This window comes from Antechinus flavipes, chromosome 4 (genome assembly GCF_016432865.1).
Source record: "Antechinus flavipes isolate AdamAnt ecotype Samford, QLD, Australia chromosome 4, AdamAnt_v2, whole genome shotgun sequence".
In the NCBI taxonomy this organism is placed as follows: domain Eukaryota; kingdom Metazoa; phylum Chordata; class Mammalia; order Dasyuromorphia; family Dasyuridae; genus Antechinus; species Antechinus flavipes.
This window is the reverse complement of record NC_067401.1, coordinates 377,767,839-377,794,941: the sequence shown is the minus strand read 5'-3', so window position 1 is coordinate 377,794,941 and position 27,103 is coordinate 377,767,839. Positions and strand designations below refer to the sequence as shown.

The following is a 27,103-nucleotide window of genomic DNA, read 5'->3' as shown; positions in this document are numbered from 1 at the left end:
TCAGCCAGTCAGTGGGAGGAAGGAAGGGAGAGGGAGAGGCTGGAAAATCTGTCCTCTGGGATGAGGGAGACTGAATTTGGTCTATTCTCTTGCTTCTCACATACCCTTAAGAGGATCCATGCAACTTACTGTGCCAAAAGGGAAGCCAAAAGGAAAAAACACAGAGGAAAGAAAAGCAACTTACAAATCTCTCATGGTCAGAAACAGGCTCCTTTACAAAACCAAGATTTTTATTGTGTTGGTGACTGCTTTACATTCATTTATCACTTAATAGTTGGGTATTTATTTGGTGCTTCAGCAATCCCCTCTATCCATCTGAGATGTTCCTATCTCCATGGTTTGGCTGGCTTCAAAGACAAGACCACAGTGGTCCAGTCTACCTCTTCTCATCTGCCACTGCCAATAATCTGACCAGCTGCTTACACAGACCCAGGGCTTCTAGGATATTTCTTGGAAAGTAAGAGAAGCAATGTGGAGCTAAGAGCTGGTTCCTACTCCCCAAGGAAAAGCAAAAACTGGCAGGGCCCAGGAATTGAGTGTAACAGATCATTGACAGGTGGCGTAGTAGAGCACCCGCTCGTTAATGTGGTCCCGTATCTTCTCCACACGCTTTTCCAAACCACTGAGGTCTGCTGAACGTCGGATGATGTCCTGGCTTCCCATCAGCAGCTCTGCTTCCATGTCTGAAGATAAAAAAAGGATCCCAGAACAGATGATGAAACTCTCCCTCTCCCTCTTTCCTTCCCTCCCTCTCCCTCCCTCTGACCCTCTCCTTCTGTCCTTTTCCCTCTCCCTGTTCTTCTTGCTCTCTCCTTTCCCCTCCTTTTCTCTTTCTCTCCTTCTCTCCCTTCCTCTCCTTTCCTCCTTCCCTCCTTCTTGCTCCTCTTTCTCTCTCTCCTTCTCTCCCTCCTTCCCCTCTCTCTCTCTGACACTCCCCAGCCTCTCCCCTCTCCCAAGGAAAATTAGCTCGTAGGGGGACAGATGAAATGATTCTGCCTTCACTTTAGTCACAGGAACCCATAAAAAAGAGTCTTTGCCATACTTAAGTTCCTTTTTCTCTTCCCCACCACCTTCCCCCTTCCCTTGACCACCACAGATAAATTGAGAAGATGATATTCAGTCCTCTTTTAATTCAGCCAGTTTATTATTGCAAACCAAATTACCTTAAAAAAAATTCTCATTTCATCCTAGTATATAACCCTGCTAAAAATTCCCATGGTGCTCTATTACCTATAAAACAATACCCAAACTCATGGACCTGGCATCCTTAATCCTAAAAACAGCCATAATCGGAAGCCCTGAATATACTTCTCCTTGTTCCCTTCATCTTCCCCCACCAAGAATCCCCTACTGACTCCTAATTAGCCCTTAGATATCCAGCTTCAATCCCATTGTTCTCATGAAGCCTTGTCTCATCACTCTAGTCCATAAGGCCTTTCCCTCTCCTCAGTATCAATGGTGAACACTTTCTCTAACACTTATTTGGCATTGCAGAAAAGGCAGTAGTTCAATGGATAAATGCTGAGCTTGGAGTTAGAATGGCCTGGGTTCAGATTCTACTTCCAGGAATTACCAGCTATTATTTACCCCTGGGCAATCTGCTTAGCCCCTTCATGTTTCTGGCTAACAATCTGGGACTGAACCACTAAACCATAGGCAGATTGGTTCTGATCTGCTTATAGAGGCAGTACCCTAGTGCAGGATATTTATTTGGCATTCTATCACATTTCTTTTCATTGCCAGTAGTTTTAACACAAGGTTTACATAAGATATATATCATAGCACCCAAGGAAAATATCATATCCTATCCAAGAAGGATGCTCTTTTCTATGTGTTGCATATAGTAGGCACTTGGTAAATATGTGATTTTTAATTGAGCATCCTCAGTCTGCTAATTCCAGAAGAGGGGCCTCTAAACTGGGGTGCAACCTTTGTATTGGGGTTCAACCTTTATTAAAGATACTGAAACCACTCTACCAGAGCTGGCATGAATAAGAGGTATGGAGCAAGTACAAAGAAGGACCAGAGAAGTCTATTACCCTCCCTCCATACCCCTTCCCCTTTCCCTTGAGGAGGGTAAATGACCCCTACCTTTCATCCTGTCCATCATTGTCATGGTCTCCTCAAAGAGCTCTTCAGCCTCAGACTTGACATTCAAGATCCGGTTCCCCTGCTCCCCCAGCATGGGACTCTGACCCATTCGGTTCTTCAGTTCTTCATACTTTTGTTTCACTCTCTCAAATCCCTGAAGAAGATCAAAAGGAATAATAGTATTGCAATGATACTGGGCTATTGCCACCATCTCCACTTGCAAACTTACATTAAAGAATGAAGTTCATTATGGTACCATAAGGGCATTTTTAAAGTCTCATTAGTCTCTGGATTATTCATACTTCCCTTATAGAGCTGAACTAAAATGGAATGAGCTATTTGATGAGGTGATGAACTTCCCATCACTGGAAGTATTCTAACATCAAGAGATGTTAGAAAGGAAATTCCTATTCAGATACAATCGGACTAGATGGCCTGAGAGGTCCCTTCCACTTCTGAACCTATATTCTAAAATTTAGAAGTATAGTTCTAATCTAGAATTATATTTCTGGACTTCAATTGTGATTCTCTTCTTGAATCTAGACAGTAAATCCCTTAAAGACATGAGCCATGTTTACATGCACTTTTGTTTATAACACAGCACCTTGTCAAATTGCCAAGGGCAATAAATTGGCAATGATAACTCACATTTCTAAGGATTTGCAGTTCCCATACCAGACTGCCAAGGCAGGGTAAGGATCATTAGTGTAGGTGTCCCTATAGCTGGTACCTCCACAGTATTAGAGTTTCCCAGAGAGTTAGGCCCCGGCATCAAAGAAAGAACTATTGGTTGTGAGTTAAATCTGGGAGCATACAAATCTTTGTCCTTCACATCTGACTCAGGGGCTATGCTTCTCCTGTGGCTACCAGCCCTACCCTCACTCACATTCTGAAGCAAGCAACATTTTGGCTCATTTTTTTGCTTCATCTGATGACCATCACTAGCACCTGCTGATCACCAGCTAATAACTAACTGTCTTATTCTGCCTTCTTCCCCATCAGCTTCCAACTGTGTTCAGTGTCTTTCTCCTCAGCTCCCACTCTCCATGGACCCATGAGAGACACAGCTATCCCCATTTTACAAATGGAAAAGCTAAGACATTAGAGAGTTGAAATGGTAAATGGTGAATTTGTAAATGGTGGTTCAGAAACAAGTTTCCATGTACATCCATGCCATTCCTCCAAGGCAGATGTGCTGCACAGAGCTCATCAAGAGAGGCAGCAGAGAATAAGGAAAAGAGCATCAAATTGAAAGTCAAAAGATCTGGATTCAAATCTTGGTTCTGTTACCTAGTTAAACAAGTAAATTCACATCTCTACCCTTAGTTTCGTCATCTAAAAAATGAGGGACTTTAATTAAATGACTGCAAAAAAATTCTTTAGAATAAAAACTCCTATGGTTCAATGAATTGTACTGTAGAAGCAAGGGGCAGGGGCAGGGGAGAGGAACGCAAGGCAACAAAACAGCTAGCAAAAGAGCTAATAAAAGAGTTACTCACAGGCACTTTGTTTTCTGAGTTGACAGAAGAGAGTGGCCCTTTGGACCCTTTTGATTCAATTCAACAAACATTTCTGCTTTTGTCTTATTCGGTGACTAATGCTGTTTCTGTTTTAGGCTAGTGATGCTTCTGTAAATCATTTTAGACCAGATGAGAAAGCCTCCCTGCTCTCAAAATTCCAAAGGTTAACAATCATAGCTTTCTTTGTCTCTCCTACATTGCTCAGCAGGGTTCCAGATCTCTAAGAAGTGCCCAGTAAGCACTGAATGAATAAGTAAATGCATAAAGTTTCAAGAGGAGCTTCTGAAGGACATATCTAAATCCTGAATCCTAATTCCTTATCAAAAAATGCTTTGGACTGCAGAGAATAGCACAGTTTCATGCCTTCTGGTCCTAAAGAGGAACTGGAGAATGGAATTGATATTTTGAAAGTAACCTATTATCTAAAGTAATTTGCTAGCATAAGAGTGTCAGTGTTTGAATTGGAGAACAAAAGTGCCAGATAGACAGCCAAAAACAGTCCAGCCATTCCAGCTTACTTGCTATTCCTAACACACAGTAAGTATTCTGTCTCCTATCTCCATACCTTTGTACTGTTCCTGGTGCTTGGAAAGGTCTGTATACTCATTTGTACTCACTCTTAGAATCTGGGCATCTTGCAGAATACTTTGTTTTAAGCTTGTTTCCCAGGGGCTCTTTAAGGAGGCTTCCCCAGTCCCCTGTGGAACTGTTAGTTAATTTCTTCCTTTCTAGGATTACCTTGTATCCATTTTGTATGTATTGTATATGTAACTACACATCAGGACAAGAGCTATTGTAGCTTTTTATTCTTATTCCTGACCCCTACTTAACAACATTTATTAACTTATTGATTTATCCTTGCTTTATCCTCAGGCTCATTAAATATCCTTAGGCATATATAATAAACTAGAATTCTGTTTCCTTCTCTGTAATGTGAGGAAGGTTAGACTAGACAGATTCTAAGATCCTTTCCAGCGCCAACATTCTATAATTCTAGACACTCTGATTCTTCTATTTTCCAGCCTATAAAATAAAAATTCCCATTCCTTTTCTTCCCTGAAGGGCACCAGGAAGGTTAAGCCAAGAGAGAATCAATTTCACAGTGATTGGGATTGTCTGTCACCTTCTCATACCTGTTGAGCATTGAGAGCATGCTCACTGGCTCCCTGGGCAATCTCCTGGGCTTGGGCAGACTGTGCTCTCTGCTCCCCAATACTGTGACGAAGCTGTTCAATCCGGTCCCTGAAGCTAGTCAACTGCTCTGTCATACCTGTCACCATCCTTTCTGTTGGTGCAAGAACCTGCTGGACCTAGGGAAAGGTGGAAAAGGGAAAAAGTCAAGGATCTCATGGCTTACCATAGCAGCTTGTGGGAATCTTCATTCTTATTCTCTCAAAGAAGCAGCTACAAAAGTTTATTCTAATGTAGGGAATTCACATTGTTCCTACCCCTTCCTTTTCCTTTTTGCCTAGGACTTGGCTTAGAGTAAATGAGCTTCTTTCTCATTGATGCGCTTCAACAAGAGACCAAGTAAGCATTTATCAGTGCCAAGCTTAGTGTTTGCTACATTTTGGTAGGGAGTGGTGGGTAGTGGTAGGACCCAAAACTGTAATTTCATTGTTATGAGAATTCCCAGTAAGGAAAATCCCTCCATCCATTCTGCGTGTTACTGTCTTAAAGAACTGCCTGGATTTGGCTCTTCTCTACAATGCAGTGGGATTCAAGGCATTTCCAATAGACTTGGGATGGAAAATGCCATCGGCTTCCAGAGAAAGAACTGTGGAGAATGTGGGTCGAAGCATAGTATTTTCATCTGTTTGTTTGTTTGCTTGCTTGTTTTTTCCTTTCTCATGATTTTTTTCCCTTTTGGTCTGATTTTTCTTGCACAACAAGACAAATATAGAAATATGTTTAAAAGAATCGCACATGTTTAACCTATATCAGATTCCTTGCTGTCTTGGGAAGGGAGGAGGTAAGGAAGACAGGGAGAAAAATTTGGAACACAAAATCTTATAAAAATGAATGTTGTATTTAACATATATAGGACTGCTTGCCATCTAGGGGAGGGGGTGGAGGGAGGGAGGGGAAAAATCAGAACAGAAGTGAGTGCAAGGGATAATGTAAAAAATCACCCTGGCATGAGTTCTGTCAATAAAAAGTTATTATAAATTTTTTTAAATGAATGTTGAAAATTATCTTTACATGTATTTGGAAAAATAAAATACTATTGAGAGGAGAGGAAAAAAGAATGGCCTGAAACTCAGATATTAAGTGACTTGTCCAGGGTCACACAGTATGTGTCAGAAGTCAAATTTGAACTCTGATTCTAAGTCTTACTCTTTAACCATGATACTGCACTGCCTGGCACTATTGAAAATACCAACAAATGCTGAATGAATAAATGAATGCATATTTCTCATTGGGTACAGGTTTTTAGGGGTACAAAGTGTCCTTTGAAGACTCTTCCATCCCTGAGATCCTGTGACTTCCTAAGGTAATTTCTGACTCAATGATATTGGCACTCAAAGCTTCACATGCCTCTAAGGAAGGTCAGCATCCTTATTTTCACTAGACATGTTGCCTTCTTTCCATAAGGTCTCATTTCTTTGTAGCTCTGTGAATCAATGATCACTTTTCTAACTTTTCCAATTTGAAGGAGCTGAAAGAGGAAAAGAAGCCATCAAACACTAGCTCACCTCAGTGATCCGATCCTGCAGGAGTCCCAGGGAGCGACTGGTACCTAGCATGGTGTCCTCTGCCTCCTGAAGAGCTACCATGCCCTGTCGGAGGTTCTCAACCACATCCTCTACTTGGCCTTCCACAGTAATGGCACGGCTCCTTACATAGGATTATGGTTAAGGGAAGGAGGGGAGAAGAGAGAGAGGAGATAAAGAGCTTCTATCCCACCAATCCCAGGTGCACCACTTCTCAAACCAAACAAGAGGTTAGGAAAACTGAATCGGGTGAATTATTTTTCTGGGTGTCCCCTTCAAAGACAAATATTACACCACTAAAAAAGTCAACCCCCCCCCTAAAATTAGACACCTGAAATCACCACTTTCCATATTAGAACCTGGATTTTGAAGGACATAGGTCCTTATTGATAATAACAATAATAATGGCTAATAATAACTAACATTTATATAATGCTTTAGGATTTGCAAAGTATTATATATATTATATATATATATTATTTCATTTGATGGAAAAAATTATAAAACTGACCAAAATATGTCCTTAACTTATTTAAATGTCTTTATATATCATTTTACATAAAAAGATTAACAAAATCTAGTGGAAAGAGGATTTGACTTAAGAATTTAAAAATCTAAGTTTGAATCCCAACTTTCCCATTTGCTATTTATGTGACCTTAAGCAAATGACTTAAATCTCTTTCATCTTCACCTGTGAGATAACCAGATGATCCAGATTTCCTTTTCTGTGCTGAGTTTCTATTATACTACAAAAGATGTCAGATGGAGATTGAGCAGGTGGACAGGTACATGAGATGTCTGTGTTACAGTTTGGTTTTAAGCAAGGTTTCCAGCCAGGAATACAAAGCAATAGGTATATTTGCATGTGTATACAGTAGAGTCATTAAGCCTGCTACTGACCTCAAATTCCCTGTGGCATCACTCCCACCCAGGAATATTCAGGGTGTTCAATTTGTGGCAAAATACATTCTCACCATTTTCCACATAAAGTCCCTAATGGACAAAGGTTCATCATCATCCTCATGAATATTAACATTTATATAGCACTTTTTTACATAACACTATTTTATATAGAGAATCTCTTTTGGTCCTCACAGCAACCCTGGGAGGTAAGTACTATTATTATTTCCACTTTTTTAGATGAAGAAAATGAGATTGAGAGAAATTAAGTGACTCCTGTAAGATCACATAGCTAGCAAACTTCATAGGATTATAATATTTAGAGCTAGAAGGAAGAGATAATCTCCTACATTCTCCTCATTATTCTCCCACATCCCAGCCTAGATCCTAGAGTCCTTCTCGCCTTGGAACAAATTGGGAGATTATAAAAGACAAGGAAGAAGCTAAAAGTGTTACCTGGCCAATTCTGCCTCCTCCTGGAGCTTTCGAGCCCGAGTAATATCCTGCTTGGTCTGTGACAGAATCAGGTCCACATTAGGTAATCTGGCAGCAATGGCCTGTATTTCATTCATCTTCCGAAGGACTGTAGCTGAGTCTGTAGGCAGCCATAGAGCCAAAACTGATTCGCTGATCTCCTGGATGGTGGCTGCATCTGTGCTGGGGTCTGAAAGGCAGGTGTGAGTCAAGTGTGAGAGACCTTCCCTTTACCTTCTTCCCAAAGAATCAGACAGCTTTTGGATCCAATGAAGAAGCACACACTACCCAACTTAGAAGTATTCCTTTCCTGCCACCCACAGGGAAGTATACTACTTCTATTGTGTTAGGATGGGATTCCAAAATTCCTAGCTTTTAGACAGGGAAGACCTTATTCATCTGAAAGGCTGAAGTTTAGCTCTTAAAGCTTGCTTCACTAGGTTACCTACCACACCTAACTATTACGAAAATAATATTAATCACAATATCATATAATGGATGTCATTCACAACAATATAATGCTTTGATCTTTATAAAGCACTTTCCTCACCCTACCCTTGGGAAGTTACACATGCATTTTTATCCCAGTTTTACAGATGAAGAAACTGAGGTTCACAGAGGCTATGATCTGCTCAAAGTCACACAATTAGTGGAGGAGATAGCCTCATAACTTAAGTCCTGCAGGGATTGCCTTCCCAAGAACCCTACTACCTGAACAGAGAGAAAGAAATGGGCTCTCATGTCAGATTAACAAGGAACTCTTCCTCCCTAGGCAGTAAGCCTCTCCCAGAGGGTTTGGTCCTACATTCTAGATCCTACCCTTCAGGCCACAAAATCCAGGAGCCCTAGTTTAAGAATCTCAGTTTGGTTCTAGCCTTTTAGCAAATCAATGAAACTCTCTGAGTTTCCCATTTGTAACAGAAACTGAGAGGGCAATTAGGTGGCACACACAGTACAGATGAGTGCTGGACCTAGAATCATGAAGACTCATCTTCCTCAATTCAAATCCAACCTTGGACACCTATTAGCTGTGTGACCCTGCACAGGCTACTTCATTCTGTTAGCCTCAGCTTTCTCATCTGTAAAATGAAATGGAGACAGAAATGGCAACTCTTGCCAAGAAAACCCCAAATGAGTCACAAAGAATCAGACAGGACTGAATAATGACTAAACAACAACAACAACAACAACAACACAGAGAGAGTGTATTCTCCCTGCCTCCTCCTACTCACCAGTGACGTTTGTGGACATTAGTAATAAATAGGAAGGTGTTTGGGTTTTGGAATGATGCTATAAAGAACCAAGAACTATAATAATAGCTTTGCTATTTCTGCAGATGGTAATAATTGGGCCCTTGGCCAAGAAGATTTCCAGAGGGACAAGGAAATATTGTTACTAATAATAGAAATAGTAATAATGCATTTGTTTGGCACTTTCAAGTTTTTTAACACCTACATATTACTTGATCCTCAAGACAAGTATTATCATACTCATTTTACAGAGAGGGAAACTGAGGTAGAGAGAGTGAGCAAAAAGCCTTGCCCGACAAAGGTCATACATTAAGTCAATAGCAAAACTGGGAAATCAGAGTCCAGTGATTTCTTGACTAACACCATCTTGCCTACGACTCATCAGCAAAAAATGCTTCTTGGGTCAGGACCCTATCTGGAAAGGGATGGGGAATGCACTCACTCACCAGTGAGAAAGTCCCGGACCTGCTGGATGAGGAGGCGGGTACGACGGACATCCTCTTCCATCTGAGAACGGCTGTTGCTCACCTGGATCTCTAGGCGTTGGGCATCTGTCTGGATCTGGGTAGCAGCTTCTTCTGCTTCCCTGATCTTATCATGGACATGAAAATAAGATAGATAAGGGCTCATAGCTTAAGTAAGTAAGCTTAAGTAAGTCTGTTCATCCTTTTAATTGTATACTCCTCCCCAATCTAGGAAATCTCCTCTTTCTTAACTGCTACCCAGGTAGCATTTGGAATTGCCAGGTGGCTGTGATCCTGGGAGAGATTAGTATTCACAGAGGCATTGAACAACAGACTAAACACAAAGATGAGGAATTCTCAGCTACTTTTAGGAAGGTCACATATATAATGGATGTCATCCACAACAATACAATGCTTTGATATTTATAAAGCACTTTCCTCATCCTATCCTGGTGAGGTTCACATGAATTTTTATCCCAGTTTTACAGATGAAGAAACTGAGGTTCACAGAGGCTATGATCTGCTCAAAGTCACACAATTAGTGGAGGAGATAGCACTATGACTCAACTCCTGAAAGAACTGCCTTCTCAAACCCTACTACCCGTACAGACAGAAAGAAATGAGTTTTAGTGTCAGATTAACAAGGAACTCTTTCTCCCTAGGCAGTAGGCCTCTCCCAGAGAGTTTAATCCTACTTCCTAGATCCTACCCTTCAGGCCACAAAACCCAGGAGCCCTAGTTAAAGAATCTAAAGCTACCTGAAGCTATGTCATACCAGGTACAGTTAAAGGTGATCATGCTACATGCATGAATTAAGGCAGATGGTCCTTCCAATTCTAGGATTCTACACCTTCCTTCCAGTTTCTTTCTAAAAGCAGAGGGGTTACAGAAAATGTACTCAGAATCCCTGGGCTTTTCTGTTTCTCTCTCTCCTCTCTGCACATTCATACCTACCATCTGCCTGGTTTGCTGGAGCTGAGCATTGAAGTCCTGGAGCTGTTGGGACATTTGCTTAGCAATCCTGAAGGCACCACCCGCCTGCCGGAGGATGCCTCTACAATCAGCACCACAGGCTGTGCCATTGTCTCGGGGGCATGTTATCCCTTGGCATTGTCCTGGGGTACAGGTCTCCTGCCTTGTGGTCCCACAAATCTGCCAAGGGAAAGAGAGAATCAGGAAGGTCTCCTATCCATCACCTTAGCTGAAACTCAACCCACCCAAAAACTGCCCCATCCCATTCCCAAAAAACAAATGGCTGACCATCACCATGGCAACAATGCATTTTGTCTCCATAGCAACCACTGAGCATATGGGGGATAGGGGTTTTTAGTGACTGGGGGAAGCAGAAGAAAATAAAAAGAACAGGGAGAATCTGAAGAGAAATGTGAGTCAGCAATGGGGGTATCCAAAACACAAGGTGGGTGGGGGAAAAGTTCTTGGTAATAGGGAAAACTCTTCTAAGAATCCCTCCCACAAGCTAAAGGACTCACCTTGTTGATGGTGGGTGTCAGATTGGGAAATGAAGCCATTTGTTGTCTTAGGGTCTGTAGCTGTGACCCACCAGCACTTCCACTTCCTTCCAGCTGCCTCTCCAGCCTTTCAGCTTCTTTCCGGCTATTATGGACTTGGAGCAGCAAGTTTGAACTGCTAGCAATACGTTGAGCAGCTTGAGAAGATGTCTGGTAGGCAGAGTTCAGCATTCGGAAGGAACCTACAAGATGAGAAAGGCGATGAGCTACTTAAAGAATTGGGAAGCTTAAGAGGAAGAGGGAGACATCAGAGATGGCATCCTGGGACACAAAGAAGTAGTGCAGGACTCCCAAAGGTGGCCTGTACATCTTTACCTGAAGGATCTGTGCTGCTAATTCTCTCAAACTGTTCTCTCTTGTTCTGATACTGGATGAGGAGGAGTTTAAGACTTCTGTCCAGATTCTCCAGCTCTCCTAAAAGTGAATCTGTTTCCTCTTCTAAGGGCAAATTTGTCTGCAGATTCTGGAGGGACCTCCTGTGGGGAGAAAGGATTGTTAATGAGGGCTCAGAATATGAGCTTCTGACTGCCTTCTTCACCCTAGACAGCCATTTCCCATTCCAAGAGGAAGTTTCAACTGAATCAGAAAAAACAGAAGTCAAGAAGATTTAAATCATACATAGGCTAGAAATTCTTTGGCTAATCAAAAGTTTTCAGGAGAGGCAAAGATGTCTCCTAAAGCAGTAGCCAGCCCCAATTAGTCTTTGTGACCTCTTTCTTTCATTTGGTATTATTTTAACAAATTCAAATAGACATTTGTAAAATATTTACTTTGTACAAATCTATGTGCTAAATCCTAGAAATACAAACACAATCATGGAACAGCCCTTGCCCTCATAGAGCCATTGAGCTATGTTAATAATATATTTAGTATCCACCTCACTTTGATTGTTTAACATGGTGCTAAATAAAATAAGCATTTAATAAATGCTTATTGACCAACTGACAATTATAAGACAATCAAGTGTCAATCAGGGCAGAAAGATGGTGCGATGGATACAGAGAATACTGGGCCTTGATTCAAAACCAACCTAAGTAAATACTAGCCATATGAGTCTGAGACACTTATATAATTTCTGTTTGTCTTGGTTTTCTTATCTGTAAAATGGGGATCATAATAGCACCTACCTCCTAGGTTGTTGTGAGCATGAAATGAGATAATGCTAAAGCATTGAGCACAGTGCCTGGCACAGAATAAACAGTATAGAAATTTAAGTTATTATTATTATTATTATATTGGTTTCTGGACTACTGCCCTCCTCTGCTTGTCCTGCTACTTTATCAATTGCTTCTTCTCTCTCATGAAATGACTCCTCTCTTTCTTCTCATCTTCTAATTGCAGGCATTTCCCAAGGCTCAGCTCTTGACCCATTTTCTTTTCTTTACACTCTCAGCAAGTCCATTGCTCCTCCAAGGGCATCTCACTCAACTTACATTTGAACTTGCAAGAAATCATCCAACCTGTACCTTAAGATCTCTAGTGATGGGGAATTACTTCCAGAGGCATTCCATACCAAATGCAATACCTTCCATCAAGTGGTCCTTCCTTACCTAACCAATTTTTTATCTCATCATTACTCAATATATGGTATCTGTAGTGCAGTGAACAAAGGACTGATCTTGAAGTCAGGAGCCATGAATGTCAATTCCTACTTGGCCACCTATCTCCTGCATGACCCTGAACAATTCACTTCCCTACTTTGACTTGTAGTGTCTTTAACTTTGAAATAGAAATTATAGTACTTTTACTATCTACCTCTCAGAAGGTTGTTGTGAGGACCAAATGAGAAGAAAGACATTAATAAGTGATGTCCAGAATGTCAATAAATTAAGAGATTTGCTCTCCATCATACTGTCAAAGATACTATTTGAAACTAAAGCCTTCCTGCCTCTCCACTTAGCATTCATACTAAGTCATCGTTCTCAAAATTATTATTTGTAAAACAATGGTAACTTATAGGAGAATGTTCATTAAGGTTAATTTTTTAAAAATCAATTTACAAGGAGCTCAATCATCCTAATCACACACATATGGCTTTATTATATGTGTATGGTAAACTTATATGTATATTGCATATATGGATGCATTGTATGTATATAAATATATTGTACATGCATGTATATATGCATCTATAAATTGTATACGTATATGCACCTATATATATGTTTGTGTATATTATGTATATGTGCATGTATATATAGGTATGCATGTATATATATCAGTATTATATAAATGTGAGCATGTATGCATGCATATTTGCCATATGCTTTATGGTCATAAAGATTATATATTTCCCAGTTTGAACCTCACAAGAGCCCTATAACATAGAGGAAAGAGTATAATTCCCATTTTATGGATGAGGAAACTAAGACCCTGAGAGGTTTAAAAGTCCTTTTTTTTTCATATCAGAGAGCCTTTCAGCAATCTATTGAATGTTATGGATCTTTTTACAGAAAAATGGTTTTGAATACATAAAGTAAAGTACATAAGGAACAAGTTATCTTGAAATTATTACATAAGTTTTTTTCCCCATCCCAAATTCACAAATAAGATCAATCCTCAATGGGGCAAGGGGAAGGAGGTCAGAGAAAGGGCATACAGTCCACAAGTATAGAATCCCTACTCCGGTATACAGAGGTCATCGAATGCTAACTCTTGCCTTGGTCTACATCACATTATTAATCAACGGCCCCCACAGTATTGCATACTTCTCCCAGCATAACTGCTTTCTTTGACTGTCAGTCTGTGTGGGCTCAAAAAAAGCAGACTAATTTTAGTATCACCTGCAGCAAACAGAAAGAAAGCTAAATGGGATGTGAGGTATGTCATTCATTCTAAAGCCAAATGCAAAATTATTTTTAGTTAACTTTTTCTAAGATAAGATATTCTTCCTCTGGGACACCAGCAAATTCAGTTTCCCTGGGAACACAGATGCTAACTGAAGAAATGACTGTTCCAGATGCGTCTTCTCTACCACCTTAAAGACTTGGTCTGTCTCCAGCTCGATGGCTACCATACCCTAGTCAAATAGAAGACTGGACAAAGTTTGGGGAGAAGTCCCCATGCTGAATTTTCCTATCCCTAAATTAATGATCCCATACAGAACTGCAAGTATTGAAATAGACCTTTCTTCCTTCCTTATGCATCTTCAATCATTTTTAGATTAAGCCAAGATCTTTACTTACAGATGAAAGAGGACATTCATACATGGTACTCCCTAACCCAAAGGTTTGTTTTAAGAGTTTTTCCAACCTAACAGGGAGCCTCTAGGTGGTGCCATAGTACACAGAACTCCAGATCTGGAGTTAGAAGAACCATCTTCCTGAGTTCAAATCTGGCCTCAGACACTAGCTGTATGACCCTGAGTAAATCACTTAGCCCTAAATGCCTCAGCTTCCCCATCTGTACAATGAGCTGGAGAAAGAAATGGAAAACCGCTCCAGTATCTTAGCCAAAAAAAAATCCCAAATGGGCTCATAAAGGGTCAGATTAAACAGCAACAAACAAACCTTAAAGGGTATTGAAATTTAATTATTATTAAGTCAGAGAAACAGAGGACTATTAAAGAATCTGTCCATTGGAAATGAAAATCTCTCAAACTGCATAATTATATCTTAGTCTCCCTGATTTCTTTGAACCATACATAGTCCAACATCTTATGGTGTCCACCATGTTCTAGAAAACCCAAAGGCAATATCAGAAATTTTGCTGCTTCTTCCCACACCCAAATCTGATCTCTGACCAGCTTCTGGTTGCTTGTGCTTCATATACTGGTGGCAAATTTAAAAGCCTCACTTCAGTATCAAGCAGTCAGAAAGACTCACTAATACCTCATAGGCTCTTGGGACTTCTCCCACATAGATCTGTGCTTCTAAACCCTGATATTTCGTTGTTTTCTCCCTCCTTTCTTGACCCAAGGGGCAGCACAGGACATGCTGCTTCCCCTTGGAAGCAGCAGATTATATTTCAACATCAAAAACACCCTCCAAATTCATAAAGATACCTATTCCTTCATATTTTGGTTCCTCCATTAGAATAACTAAATTAAGACTTGTTTAATCTTCTTTTGTTGTGAACCTTTTTGTCAAATTTCAACTGAGTAGGAATAAGAGGGAGAGTACCTGACAGAGAAGATGATGTTTGCCACCTCAGTTATCTCTTGCTCTGTGACTGAAGGTGTTCTGAGGATCGCATGAATCTGCCGGATGCTGTTCTCTGCCTCCCCAATCCGGGGGCCCAACACATGGTCCCCAAGGCCAGACCCTGGCCGGATCCCAGCTGTGGTGTTGAGCAGGGACCTAAGACGCAGGGCTTCCTCTCGGATGTTCCTATCAAATGTCTGGAAGCAGGAGTGGCAGGCCACACAGACGGGGTAGTTGTCACAGAAGCCTCTCTGGCATTGGTCACAACGGGGACCAGCAAAGCCGGGACGACACAGACACTGACCTGTAGCTTTGTCACAACCTGGGCCCTCTGTCCCCCGGAAGTCACAATCACAAGCTGCAGAAAGGGCAAGAAGAAATAGAGGAATGAATCCTGAGTGCTCCCTCTTGCATGAACTGATTGTGGCTTGGGGCAAAGGGCATCATGATTGGAAGTTTCTTGGGGACAGGGTCTATTTTTTACCTTTCTTTGTAAGCCCAGACCTTACTAGAGTGCCTGGTGCATAGCAAGCACTTTGTAAATGCTTGTTGGCTTGATCACGATGGAATCCTAAATTATGAGCCTTTGAAAGAAAGGAAGGAAGGAAGGAAGGAAGAAGGAAGGAAGGAAGGAACGAAGGAAGGAAGGAAGGAACGAAGGAAGGAAGGAAGGAAGGAAGGAAGGAAGGAAGGAAGGAAGGAAGGAAGGAAGGAAGGAAGGAAGGAAGGAAGGAAGGAAGAATATGACCTCTGGAGCCAAAAGAATTGAGTTCAAATCCTTCAACTTCCCACTACTGAAGCAGCCATGGATTAAGTCACTTAACATCATCTACCATATTATAAGTGTCATCTATTGGATTTTTCCAAGACTTTAAAGGACTTACTCACATTGTCAGTGTATCTTAGTGATAAGATAAGACTTGAAATCAAGTATTCTGACCTTAAGGCTAGCTGACTATTCACTACATTACACTGCCTCTCATTTCACATGTATTGTAAGGGAAGCACTTTGTGAATCCTAAAAGCACTCTATTGGTACATTGGGAAGAGCATTGAATTTAAAGTGAAAATGAAGTGAAGTGATGTGACTTTGGGCCTCAGTTTCCTTTGTAACACTTTATAAATATTATTTCATCTGATCCCCATCACAACCCTCTAAAGAAGATGCTAATATTATTCCCATTATACTGATGAGGTATTAGGGTTAGAAAACCTTATAGGGTTAGAGCTATGGTTAAATAGTATGTAATGTCCTTTCCATCCCTAAATCCATGGTCTTATTTTTATAATCTTTGGATTCTTGTTTCTTTTTCTTTCCAAAGGGGAAAATAGCCTTCTCTTTGTCTGACAGAAACAATGGAGATAAATTCCAGGAAATTTGGTGTCTCTCTGGGAAAGATAAAGAAATGTAACACATTCAAAGTATGGGGACACATCTGGAACATTTGCTGAAATGCCAGCAGGGAATTGACTTTTAGGGCAGGTGAACAGGTGGGAAATCATTCATTCTAATGATCTTTTGCATTAGCTGTGACTGGTGAAGTTTATTCTCCAGTCACAATGAATGAACACAGCACAAATACCAACCAAGAGAGGCGAGCCTGCATCTATTATGTAATCATTTCCTTGCATAATCACATAAACACTGACTTACACACCACCATGCCCTCCACTCCCATCTCCTCCACCCTGAATCCTCATTTCTTGCAAAGATTAGCTCAAGCAGCACTTGCTATATGAAGTCATTCTTTGAGCTTCTCAAAAATTACTTGGATATATTTTATACATTTTGTAATGCTTATATAGGTGTATGTTGTCAACCCCAATAGAATGTCAGCTTCTTAATGGTATTCACTTTTATCTCTGTGTCCTCAACTCCTATACACAGCTATGTTTCATCGCACATGGCACACGAAAGATTTTAGTCATTTTTCATTCATTTCTGATTCTTCATGACTTCATTTGGGATTTTCATGGCAAAGATATTGGAGTGCTTTGCCATTTCCTCTTCCACATTATTTTATAAAATAGAAGCAAATAGGGTTGATTATCTTATCCAGAGTTACACAGTGAGGTATCTGAGTATCTGAGATTGGATTTGAACTCCAGGCCTGGCACTCTATCCACTGAGCCACTTAGCTGCTCTTGATCAAGAAGTACTTATCAATCAACTGATAGATGTGCAGTGTTGCATCCATGTTCACACAGACTTAATAATAATAGTCAATGTTTATATAGCATTTTATAGTTTGCAAAATGCCTTACATAAATCTGAGCCTTCCATAACCCTGTGGGATGGGTATTAGAGGTGTCACTTCATAGCTAGATGAAGACATTGAGTCTCCCTGAGACTGTGACTTGTCCATGCTTAGGCAACTAGTAAAGGGTCCTGAATTCAGTTCCAATGCTCCGACCCGCCCTGCCTTTCATGCTCACAGACACACATACCCACTCTCTAGACACAGAATACTCTGGATAGGAAGTACCTCGACATGCTGTCCCAATATCTCCATAAGACCGATCAGGACACTGGCGGATAGAAGCAGCACTGCACGTCGGACCATCAAATCCTTCCCGGCACTGGCACTGACCTGTGAACTATGCCAGGAGAAGAATGATATCAGGAGGCACCCCCTGAGATGGGGCACCTGTCATATCCCAGCCTCAGTGAATGGCAAAGCTAGGAACCAGGCAGCTCTGGTTCCCTCCGCTTTAGACGCCCGGCGACAATATAAATGTCATTTATACTGATTGCCTTCAAATAATAAGGCTGTTGTTGTTTGTCCCCCTCGAAGAGGAGATGATACCAGGACATGCAAGTGAATTGGGTTTAAATGAGGGAGGGCTGTGCAAGGTCACCTGCCTCACTTTCCCCTCCAGAGCCATTTGGGTCCAGTGGCCAAAGCTAGATTAAGACAATTCTCAAGTCCCGAAGAAAGCATGGCAAGCCTGGATTTTGCCGTAGGTTAGACCAACTAACCTATGAGAAAGATTTCTGTGGTATTGTCCCAATAAGTGTGAGACAGTGGAAGGTCTGAGAAGTAAATCCGGTGTAGTGGAAAGAACATTGATTTGGAAAGCAAGAGACTTTAGTTCTAAGCTTGGTTCTGTGGCCCTATCCTTCGCTAGTTCTAAGGCCATAAACAGATCATTTATTCTCCTTGGGTATTAATTTCTTTATGTATTGAGTGAGGGGTGACACTAGCTGACCCCTAGGTTCCCCTCAAGGGCTGATATTCATATTATTCTGTCACTATAGCCTCACAAATTGGTAGATATTTTCCTTGTGTTGTTTTCAATAAGACTGCATATAAAAAATAGAAAGTTCTATGAAGTTTTGAGGTAACCTACACATTGGGCTAAATTATTTTTTAAGGTGCATCTGTATATGTTTGGAATATCATTGTACATAAAGGAAGAGAACTCTCTCCTGAGCTCCAGTCCCAAATCACTGCTTACTAGACATTTAAAAGTGCATGTTCCTGGGGTATTTAGGTGGTACAGTGGATAGAGCACCAATCCCTGAAGCCAAGAGGACCTGAGTTCAAATCTGACCTCAGACACTTAACACTTCCTAGCTGTGTGACCCTACACAAGTCACTTAACCCCAATTGCCTCAGGAAAAAAAAGTGCATGTCCCAGAAGGCATCTCAAACCCAATATGTGCAAAACTGAAATAATTATTTCTTCCCCCAAACCTTCCTAGCTTCGTTTTTTCTGTCAAGGATACCCCCATTGCCACATTTCTATCACCACATTTCTTGAATCTATCTTCTCACTAATCACACAGCTATTATCCTAGTGAAAGCTCTCATCACTACTCTCCTGGACTATTGCATTGGCCTCCCAATGGTCTCCCCCTTGTCTTTTCCCTATTCCAAAACATCTTCCACATGGTTGCCAAAGTGTTTTTCCTTCAGCACAGGTCTGATAGTGCCATTCCCAGATTCAAAAAAATTGCAATGATTCCCTCTTGCCTCTACAATGAAAAATAATTATCTCTGTTTGGCTTTTAAAGTTCTGCCCAACCTAGCCCCTGTTCATTAAACATTCTTCTTCTTCCCAAACTCCTTGATATAGCCAAACCATCTTTCTTGCTCTTCCTCACATCTCTTTCCCTTTGCACTGCAATCCACCGTAATTAGAATATAATCCCACCTCATTCTCCTCTTCATGAAATTCATTACTTCCTTCAAGGCTCAGATCAAGCACCACCTTTTACATCATCCTCCCACCACCACCACCCTTGCTAGTGTGTTTTATCTCTAAATTACTTTGAGATTATCTTATATTTATTCTGTATGTAATTATAAATGTACATATTGTCTCCCTGAAAGTCTAAAAACTCCTGGAAAATTCAATTTTTCTCTGTATCTCTACCCCCTACCAGGTAGTAGATACATAATCAATGCATGTTGATTGGTTGATTGATTAGTTAGAAATTTAGGCCAAATATCCTAAATCTTGACATTCAACTAGAAATTTTACTGATTGACTGAAAGGGGTTCTGGGATTGTAGAATGGACCATTGAGTTTGATTTGGAGGTCTAGTCTCAATTGCTCAAGGGGTTGTTCTGGGGTGAAAGGTTTCATTCTCTTTAGAAATCACAAATGGGTTCCATGGCTGTGGAAATCCAATAGCTAAGCTTAAGTCCTGGAAACTAAAGAGTAATTAGAAGTATCCCTCAGTCTGAAATTCTGTAATTTTATTTTTCCCCCTACACTTCTAATTCCCATTCCTGGGTGTATTGTTTGTGGATTTCTGTATCCTATTTACCTTACAAATAAGTCCTAAAGTGGAGACTAAGGATAGATTAAAACATAGTATTTTCATCTTTGTTGTTATTGTATTTGTTTACTAGGGTTTTTTTTTTCTTATGTTTTTTTTCCCTTTTTGATCTGATTTTTCTTGTGCCACTTGAGAAATATGAAAATGTATTTAGAAGAATTGCACCAGTTTAATCTATATTGGATTGCTTACTGTCTTGAGGAGGAGAGGAAGGGGAGAGAGTGAAAAAAAATTGGAACACAAGGTTTTGCAAAGGTGAATGCTGAAAACTAATTTTGTATGTATTTGGAGAAATAAAATACTATTTAAAAAAAAAAAAAAACAAGTCCCAGAAAACCTATTTATGATGTGGAGTATATGGTAGATATGAGGAAGAATGAAAAGAGGGGGTGAGTAAATACCAGATTTAGATGTCTGGTTATGGTGACAGAAGAAGGGGAAAGTAATCAGAGACTGGTTAGAGCTGATCTCTGAATACTCAGATATAAGTCAGCTCAGGAATTAAGAAGGCCAAGGGACTTAGTGCTTCACACAGCATTTATATCAGGGAAAGTTTAGAAAACTTTGAAGAGAAAAGCTTTAAAATGAAATATAAAGATATTCTGGGTTGGTTCCAAAGATGAGCTAAGAAACTAAAATTCTGACCGGAGAGAATCCCAGACTTAGAAAATCTCCTCAGTTTTTCAGATGAGGAAACTGAGGTCAATTTTAACATAGCTATAGCCCCATTTTCTGTATTAAGACTTTCCTGATCCCCCCAACTGCCAGTGACTGTCCTCCCAAACTACATTGTATATTGCTATTTTGTATAATATTTATATCATATTTATTTTCATATGTGGTTTTCCCCATTAGAACAGGAATTATTTGTGAGTAGGCTCTCTGTGAGTAGGAATTATTTCATTCTTTGTACTGGCATTCCCAGCACTTTGCACAGTGTGTGACCTCTAATGGGCATTTAATAAATACTTATTGATTGAGTGAATGGTTTGTCCAAGGACAAAGCTGGGATTTAGACATTGGGTCTTCTAATTCCTTTCGACTAGAGAAGCTAATTGAGCAACGACCAAGGCTCAGTGCTGCAAACTTTATACCTCAATGGGGAGGATTGCTCTACCAAAGGGACCCTTGCCTTTGAAGCTCCATCCCCTGGTGCTCCAAGCTAATCTTCCCATCTACACTGAGCATACCCACCCACCATGCTAGTTCCAAAGGGCTCCTTTCACTTCCTTACCTGGTTACACTGGGGGCTGTAGGAATTGTGAGGGTCACAGTTGCACGGCTCACAGCCCCTGCCACTGGCCACCTTCCAATAATTGGGAGCACACTGATCACACTTGGGACCAACCACATTGGGCAGACAGAGGCAACGGCCAGTCTCCTCATCACAGGGCATGTCTCGGCGAGATCCCAGGATGCTACAGTCACAGCCTGCAGGACAAGAGGTAGCACTATGCCTGGGATGTGTGAGGAGTGATTCCACCCCCAGCCCCAGCCCAAGAACCTCTGGGGCTGATGGAGACTCCCCCAGAGATGCCCTTGGATGGAGAGACCCACAGAAACACCCTCTAGATGGCAGATATATTGTGGATGCTAGGAATGGGCTGAACGCAGATTGCTCTCCTGCCACTCCGCAACCTTGAAAGCTCCAGCCAGACCTGCTCTGATCTACTCCATCATCCTTCGTGTCCCTTAGTGTTAGAAAGAAAGCTAAACCTGTGCTGCCACCTGCTGGAACTAAGTGGAACAGTCTCGGTTTTATACAGAAGTGAGGAGAAAGCAAGGAGAAAAATAGGTAAGGGGGTGAGGGCTGACAGAACCCCAGGAAGGCAAGAAATCTGAATGATGAGGAGTTGCATTTCTTCTTCTGCAGAAGTTGGACTGCAACTTTTCAATCAAACCCTCCTCAAATCTTCTGAATGGAGTTGGAATAGGGCTATCAGAAGAGAAGGAAGAAGAGGAGGAAGGAAAGGAAGAGGAGGAGAAAGGGGAAGGAGAAAAAAGAAAAGGAGGAGGAGAAAAAAGGTATGAGGATGAGGAGGAAAAGAAAGAGAGAAGGAGGAGAAGGAGAAGAAAGGGGAAAGAGAAAAAAGAAGGAAGAGAAGGAAAAGAGACAGGAAAAGAAGAAAAAGAAAGAAAATAAGAAGGAAGAAAAAGAAATAAGAGGATGAGGGGAATGAGGAGGAGGAGAGGAAGGAGGAGGGGAAAGAGGAGAAGGGGAATGAGGAGAAGAAGGAGGAGAAAGGAAAGGAGAAGAAAGAAAAGGAGGAGAAGAAAAAAAGAGGCATAAGGATGATGGGAATTAGGAGGAGGAGGGAAGGAGGAGAAGGAGGAGAAAGAGGAAAGAGAAGAAAAACAGAAGAGAAGGAGAGATAGGAAGAGAAGGAGAAAGGGGAAGGAAGGAGGAGAAAGAGGAAAAGAAGAAGAAAGAAAATAAGGAGGAGAAAAACAAAGTAGAAAGATGAGGAGGATGAAGAGGAGTAGAGGAAGGAGGAGAAGGAGAATGAGGAGGAGGAGGAGAAAGTGGAAGGAGAAGAAAAAGAAGAAAAAGAGAAGGAGGAGGAAAAGTAGTAGTAGTAGTAATAGTAGTAGTAGTGGTAGTGGTGGTGGTGGTGGTGGTGGTGGTGGTGGGTGGTGGTGGTGGTGGTGGAGGTGGTGGTGGTGGAGGTGGTCGTGGAGGTGGTGGTGGTGGTGGAGGTGGTGGTGGTGGTGGAGGTGGTGGAGGTGGTGGTAGAGGTGGTGGTACTGGTGGAGGTGATGGTGGTGGAGGTGGTGGAGGTGGTGGTGGTGGTGGTGGTGGTGGTGGTGGTGGAGGTGGTGGAGGTGGTGGTGGAGGTGATGGTGGAGGTGGTGGTGGAGGTGGTGGAGGTGGTAGTGGAGGTGGTGGTGGAGGTGGTGGTGGAGGTGGTGATGGAGGTGGTGGTGGTGGTGGTGGTGGAGGTGGTGGTGGAGGTGGTGGAGGTGGTGGTGGAGGTGGTGGTGGTGGTGGAGGTGGTGGTGGAGATGGTGGAGGTGGTGGTGGTGGTGGTGGTGGGGTGGTGGAGGTGGTGGTGGAGGTGGTGGAGGTGGTGGTGGAGGTGGTGGTGGAGGTGGTGTGGAGGTGGTGGAGGTGGTGGTGGAGATGGTGGAGGTGGTGGTGGTGGTGGTGGTGGAGATGGTGGAGGTGGTGGTGGAGGTGGTGGAGGTGATGGTGGTGGTGGTGGAGGTGGTAGAGGTGGTGGTAGAGGTGGTGGTGGTAGTGGTGGTGGTGGTATGAAAGCAATCTGTGACCTGCCCAAGGTCATACCAAGTCATACCAGGTTCTGGGTTCTTTACACTATGCCATCTAGTTGATATGAAGTCCCCCAATCCCAGACCTAATCACCTCCCATTCCACCTCCAGCAAGACATATCTTCTCCCCAGTACTCTCCTCCCTCATGTTCCAGCCTCCCACTTACGAGTACAGCCCTGTGGATTGGTATGAGTGAGTCCAGTGAAACCAGGCTTGCATAGGTCACAGCGTTCTCCCTTCACATTCTCTTTGCACACACACTGTCCAGTCAGTGGGTCACAGGGAGCTCCAGGCACTGCCCCATCTGGGTCACATTCACAAGCTGAGGAGATGGTACAGAAGCAGTATCCACAGTAAGAAGGAGGCAGAGAAAAAAAAAAGTAGACTCCCCCACCACCTCCCTCCCTCTCTGACAATCTGCAACCATCATTTCCTCCCAGACCCCACTGAAAACTACACTTCCTACAAAATGAAACGCAGATAAGCAGAACAGCCTTGACAATCTTAGTTGGACTTACATATTTAGAAAGAGAAGCAAATTGTTCATAGCAGAGGTCTGCAGATTTGTGTACAATCTGCTCTTCTGATATGTATAAGAAAATGTCCATTTTATCTGGTGTTTGTTAAATTCAGAATTTTTTTAAAAGCCAAATTACTCTTCAAGAAGCCATCACTGATAATACACAGCAAATTCAGATTACCCTTTCATGAGGGATCTTTTGGCAATAACTACATTGTTTGCAGTGGAGTCAGTTCAAATTTGGCCTCAGACACTAGCTGTGTGACCCTGGGCAAGTCACACTGTTTGCCTCAGTTTCCTCATATGTAAAATTATCTAGAGAAAGAAATGGCAAAATCTTCCAGAATTTCTTCCATGAAAACCCTAAATGAGGTCACAAAGAGTCTGAAATGATTGAACAACAAAAGCTACTTTTTCCATGTGACTTTAAAAGTCACTTTCATGAAACTATGTTTTTACTGACCCAAAAGATTGAGAGTTCCCCAAGAAGCATGCAGTCATTACAATGCTTATTGAATTATTATTGATAATAATAATAGCTAACATTTATATAGTCCTTTAAGCTCTTTCATGTATGGTATCTCATTTGATCCTCATAACAATTCTGTGAGGTAAGTGCTGTTATTATCCCTGTTTTTCAGATGAGGAAACTGAGGTTAGATGACTGACCTAGGGTCACACAGTTAGTAAATCTCTGAGGCAGGATTCAAATTCTAGACCTCCTGACTCCAAATGCAAAACTCTACCCACTGCACTGACTGGTTGAGTCTATCACCAGTCAGTGGGAGCAGAGATAGCACAGGTCAGTCCCCTGTTTTTCCTAGGGACCTGTTGGCTTTTGTGCCAAAAAGAACTTTTCAGTGCTAGGTATGGGACCCTGCTGAGAGAGAGTACAGAGCCACCTCAATCTTTGGTCGATAAGTTTTCTGCCACCTTTCAGAAATGTTTTTGTTGGACAAGGAGCAGTGATGTGTGTCATGGGAAAGGGTTCGGTCTGAGGGTCACTCTTAAGCAGGGATGCCTTGACAGGGTCTCTTGCCTGTGGGCGGGCTGCTGGAATGGCTGGATCAGCTCTCTTCCCATTGGCAGATACCCTACATACACAAAGCCCACGGGATGCTTCTCTGAATGGTGACTGGGGATTGCCTACTATTCACATGCTGATCACACTTGCAAAAATGTGTATCAATAAGACTGTATGGCATAATAAACTAGAGCTCTTTCCACACTCCATGAGTCTCCCGCCTCATTCATCTCGCCCCTGAGATCAAAGGGCTCATAAACTTTGAGCTCTCGACCAAGATCAGACCCAATGTGAGGACCCCAGCTCCTTCCCCAGTAGAGAGAGAGTAGAGAGCGGAGCAATCACTCACGAATGCAGGTCTCCTGAATGAGAGCGCCTGGACGGCGGTTCCGAAAGTAGTGCAGCTGACATCTCTCACAGTTGTTCCCTTCGGTGTGGTCCTGGCAATTGTCACACACACCTCCGCTCACCCCCTGGCTGGCAGCAAACACAGCTGGGTCAAAGTGGCAGGTCTCTGAATGCCCATTACACTCACACCCTAGAACAGGAAAAGAGATGTGAGCAGGAGCCACCTGAACCAAGGCTGTAGCTTTCAAGTATTTTTTGCTCATGCTTTGTCACAAAGAAGCATGGCATACTATGAGAGAGACAGGAAGTCTGTATGTACACGTATAATTAATTCCAAGCATCATGTAATCATTACATGCCAGGAGAAACTCACAATAGCCTCCTAGGCCTTTATATGCCCTTTGAAAGCTATTGGATATAGGATCCCAATTTCATTGAGCCTGTTTGTGGGCTCTCCCAGGGATTCCCTGTCTCTCTCTCTTTCTCTCTCTCTCTCTTGTTTGTCTCTGTTTCTGTCTCTCTGTCTCTATCTCTCTCACAAACACACACACACACACACACACACACACACACACTCACTCACTTTGTTCAGTCTAAGCTTTCACAATAGGGAAAATCTGGAATGGAAAGAATGAGAAGCAAGAGCAACCAGAATTGTTCGGTTCAAGAGCTAGGAACCTAGAGACATGAAGAGCAAACATTGGAGAATGATTTGACAGCTCTTTAGTGACATCAGGGTGGACTATTTGAGTTTTCAATTTAGATCTATCAATAGCCAAAGAAAAGAAAGAAGGAAAGGAGAAAGGAAGGAAAGAAGGGAAGAAGGGAAGAAGGAAGGAAGGAAGGAAGGAAGGAAGGAAGGAAGGAAGGAAGGAAGGAAGGAAGGAAGGAAGGAAGGAAGGAAGGAAGGAAGGAAAGAAGTAAGGAAGGAAGGAAAGAAGGAAGAAAGGAAGGAAGGGAGGGAGGGAGGGAGGAAGGGAGGAAGGAAGGAAGGAAGGAAGGAAGGAAGGAAGGAAGGAAGGAAAGAAGGAAGAAAGGAAGGAAGAGAGGGAGGGAGGGAGGAAGAGAGGGAAGGAGGGAGGGAGGAAGAAAAGGAGAGAGGAAGGAAGGAAGAAAGGGAGGGAGGAAGGGAGGGAGGAAGGAAGGAAAGGAGGGAGGGTGGAAGGAAAGGAGGGTGGAAGGAAGGGAGGGAGGGAGGGAAAGAGGGAAGAAGGAAAGGTGAGAGGAAAGAAGGAAGGAAGGAAGGAAGGAAGGAAGGAAGGAAGGAAGGAAGGAAGGAAGGAAGGAAGGAAGGAAGGAAGGAAGGAAGGAAGGAAGGAAGGAAGGAAGAGAGGGAAGAAGGAAGGGAGAAAGGGAAGGAAGGAAGGAAGGGAGAAAAGGAGGAAGGAAGGAATGGAGGGAGGTATATCCCAGGCCCATAATCATACTCTGGCATTCATGAGGATTCTGGTCATCAGCAGCTTTCCAGGGTCGGTTGTTGTAGAAGGGAGCACAGCGGTCACAGTTGAGACCAGCAGTATTATGCTGGCAAACACAGACATCATGGACCTTGGAAAAATAATTTCAATCAGTGACAGTAATAATTTCTTTTCTCCTTCCTATTGTCTAAATACTACCTACCCTTTAAGACTGGCACAAACCATGCTGCCTCCATAAAGTTCTCAATGATGACTCCAACCACTCTGCATTTTTCTGAAATCCTATAGAACTCATAAGTCTGTAATTCATTTGGCCAAGAATACTTGGGGATTTGAACTATTTGAATAGAATATTGCTGATCTCAGAGGTTTAAATGTAAGAGGATATTTATGGAAAAAAATTGGAGAAAATAGAGGAAATTAACCCTATTTCCAAACAACAGCATTAATCTATGCAATAAACATTTTTATCTCTACATAATTTCATAGTTTATATTTCAGAGGGAAATATCAATAGCATCACAGTTTTTCCAATATTCATTTCATGCACATGATTTGTGAAATGGTAGTCGATAAACATAATTTGGTATTTAATCACACATTGCCTTGTATCATTTTTTATCATTTATTTAATGAGTGTATCTCATA

The 27,103-nt window shown here is 42.0% G+C and overlaps 1 protein-coding gene across 1 annotated transcript in view; it reads right to left on the bottom strand.

Annotated features, from left to right (window-relative positions):
- Positions 1-209: 209 nt before the first annotated feature.
- The window catches only part of LAMB3 (laminin subunit beta 3), a 66,189-nt gene continuing 39,295 nt past the window's right edge, over positions 210-27,103 (bottom strand). The window contains exons 9-23 of the mRNA XM_051998459.1: positions 26,465-26,585; positions 25,039-25,227; positions 23,312-23,467; positions 21,108-21,304; positions 17,571-17,682; positions 15,064-15,442; positions 11,258-11,418; positions 10,904-11,124; positions 10,368-10,565; positions 9,396-9,540; positions 7,682-7,889; positions 6,308-6,449; positions 4,745-4,921; positions 2,092-2,245; positions 210-683 (exon numbers count right to left, since the gene is read on the bottom strand). Coding sequence (XP_051854419.1) covers positions 547-683; positions 2,092-2,245; positions 4,745-4,921; positions 6,308-6,449; positions 7,682-7,889; positions 9,396-9,540; positions 10,368-10,565; positions 10,904-11,124; positions 11,258-11,418; positions 15,064-15,442; positions 17,571-17,682; positions 21,108-21,304; positions 23,312-23,467; positions 25,039-25,227; positions 26,465-26,585 — 2,697 coding nt within the window. The 3' untranslated portion in view covers positions 210-546. The remainder of the gene's footprint in view (positions 684-2,091; positions 2,246-4,744; positions 4,922-6,307; positions 6,450-7,681; positions 7,890-9,395; positions 9,541-10,367; positions 10,566-10,903; positions 11,125-11,257; positions 11,419-15,063; positions 15,443-17,570; positions 17,683-21,107; positions 21,305-23,311; positions 23,468-25,038; positions 25,228-26,464; positions 26,586-27,103) is intronic.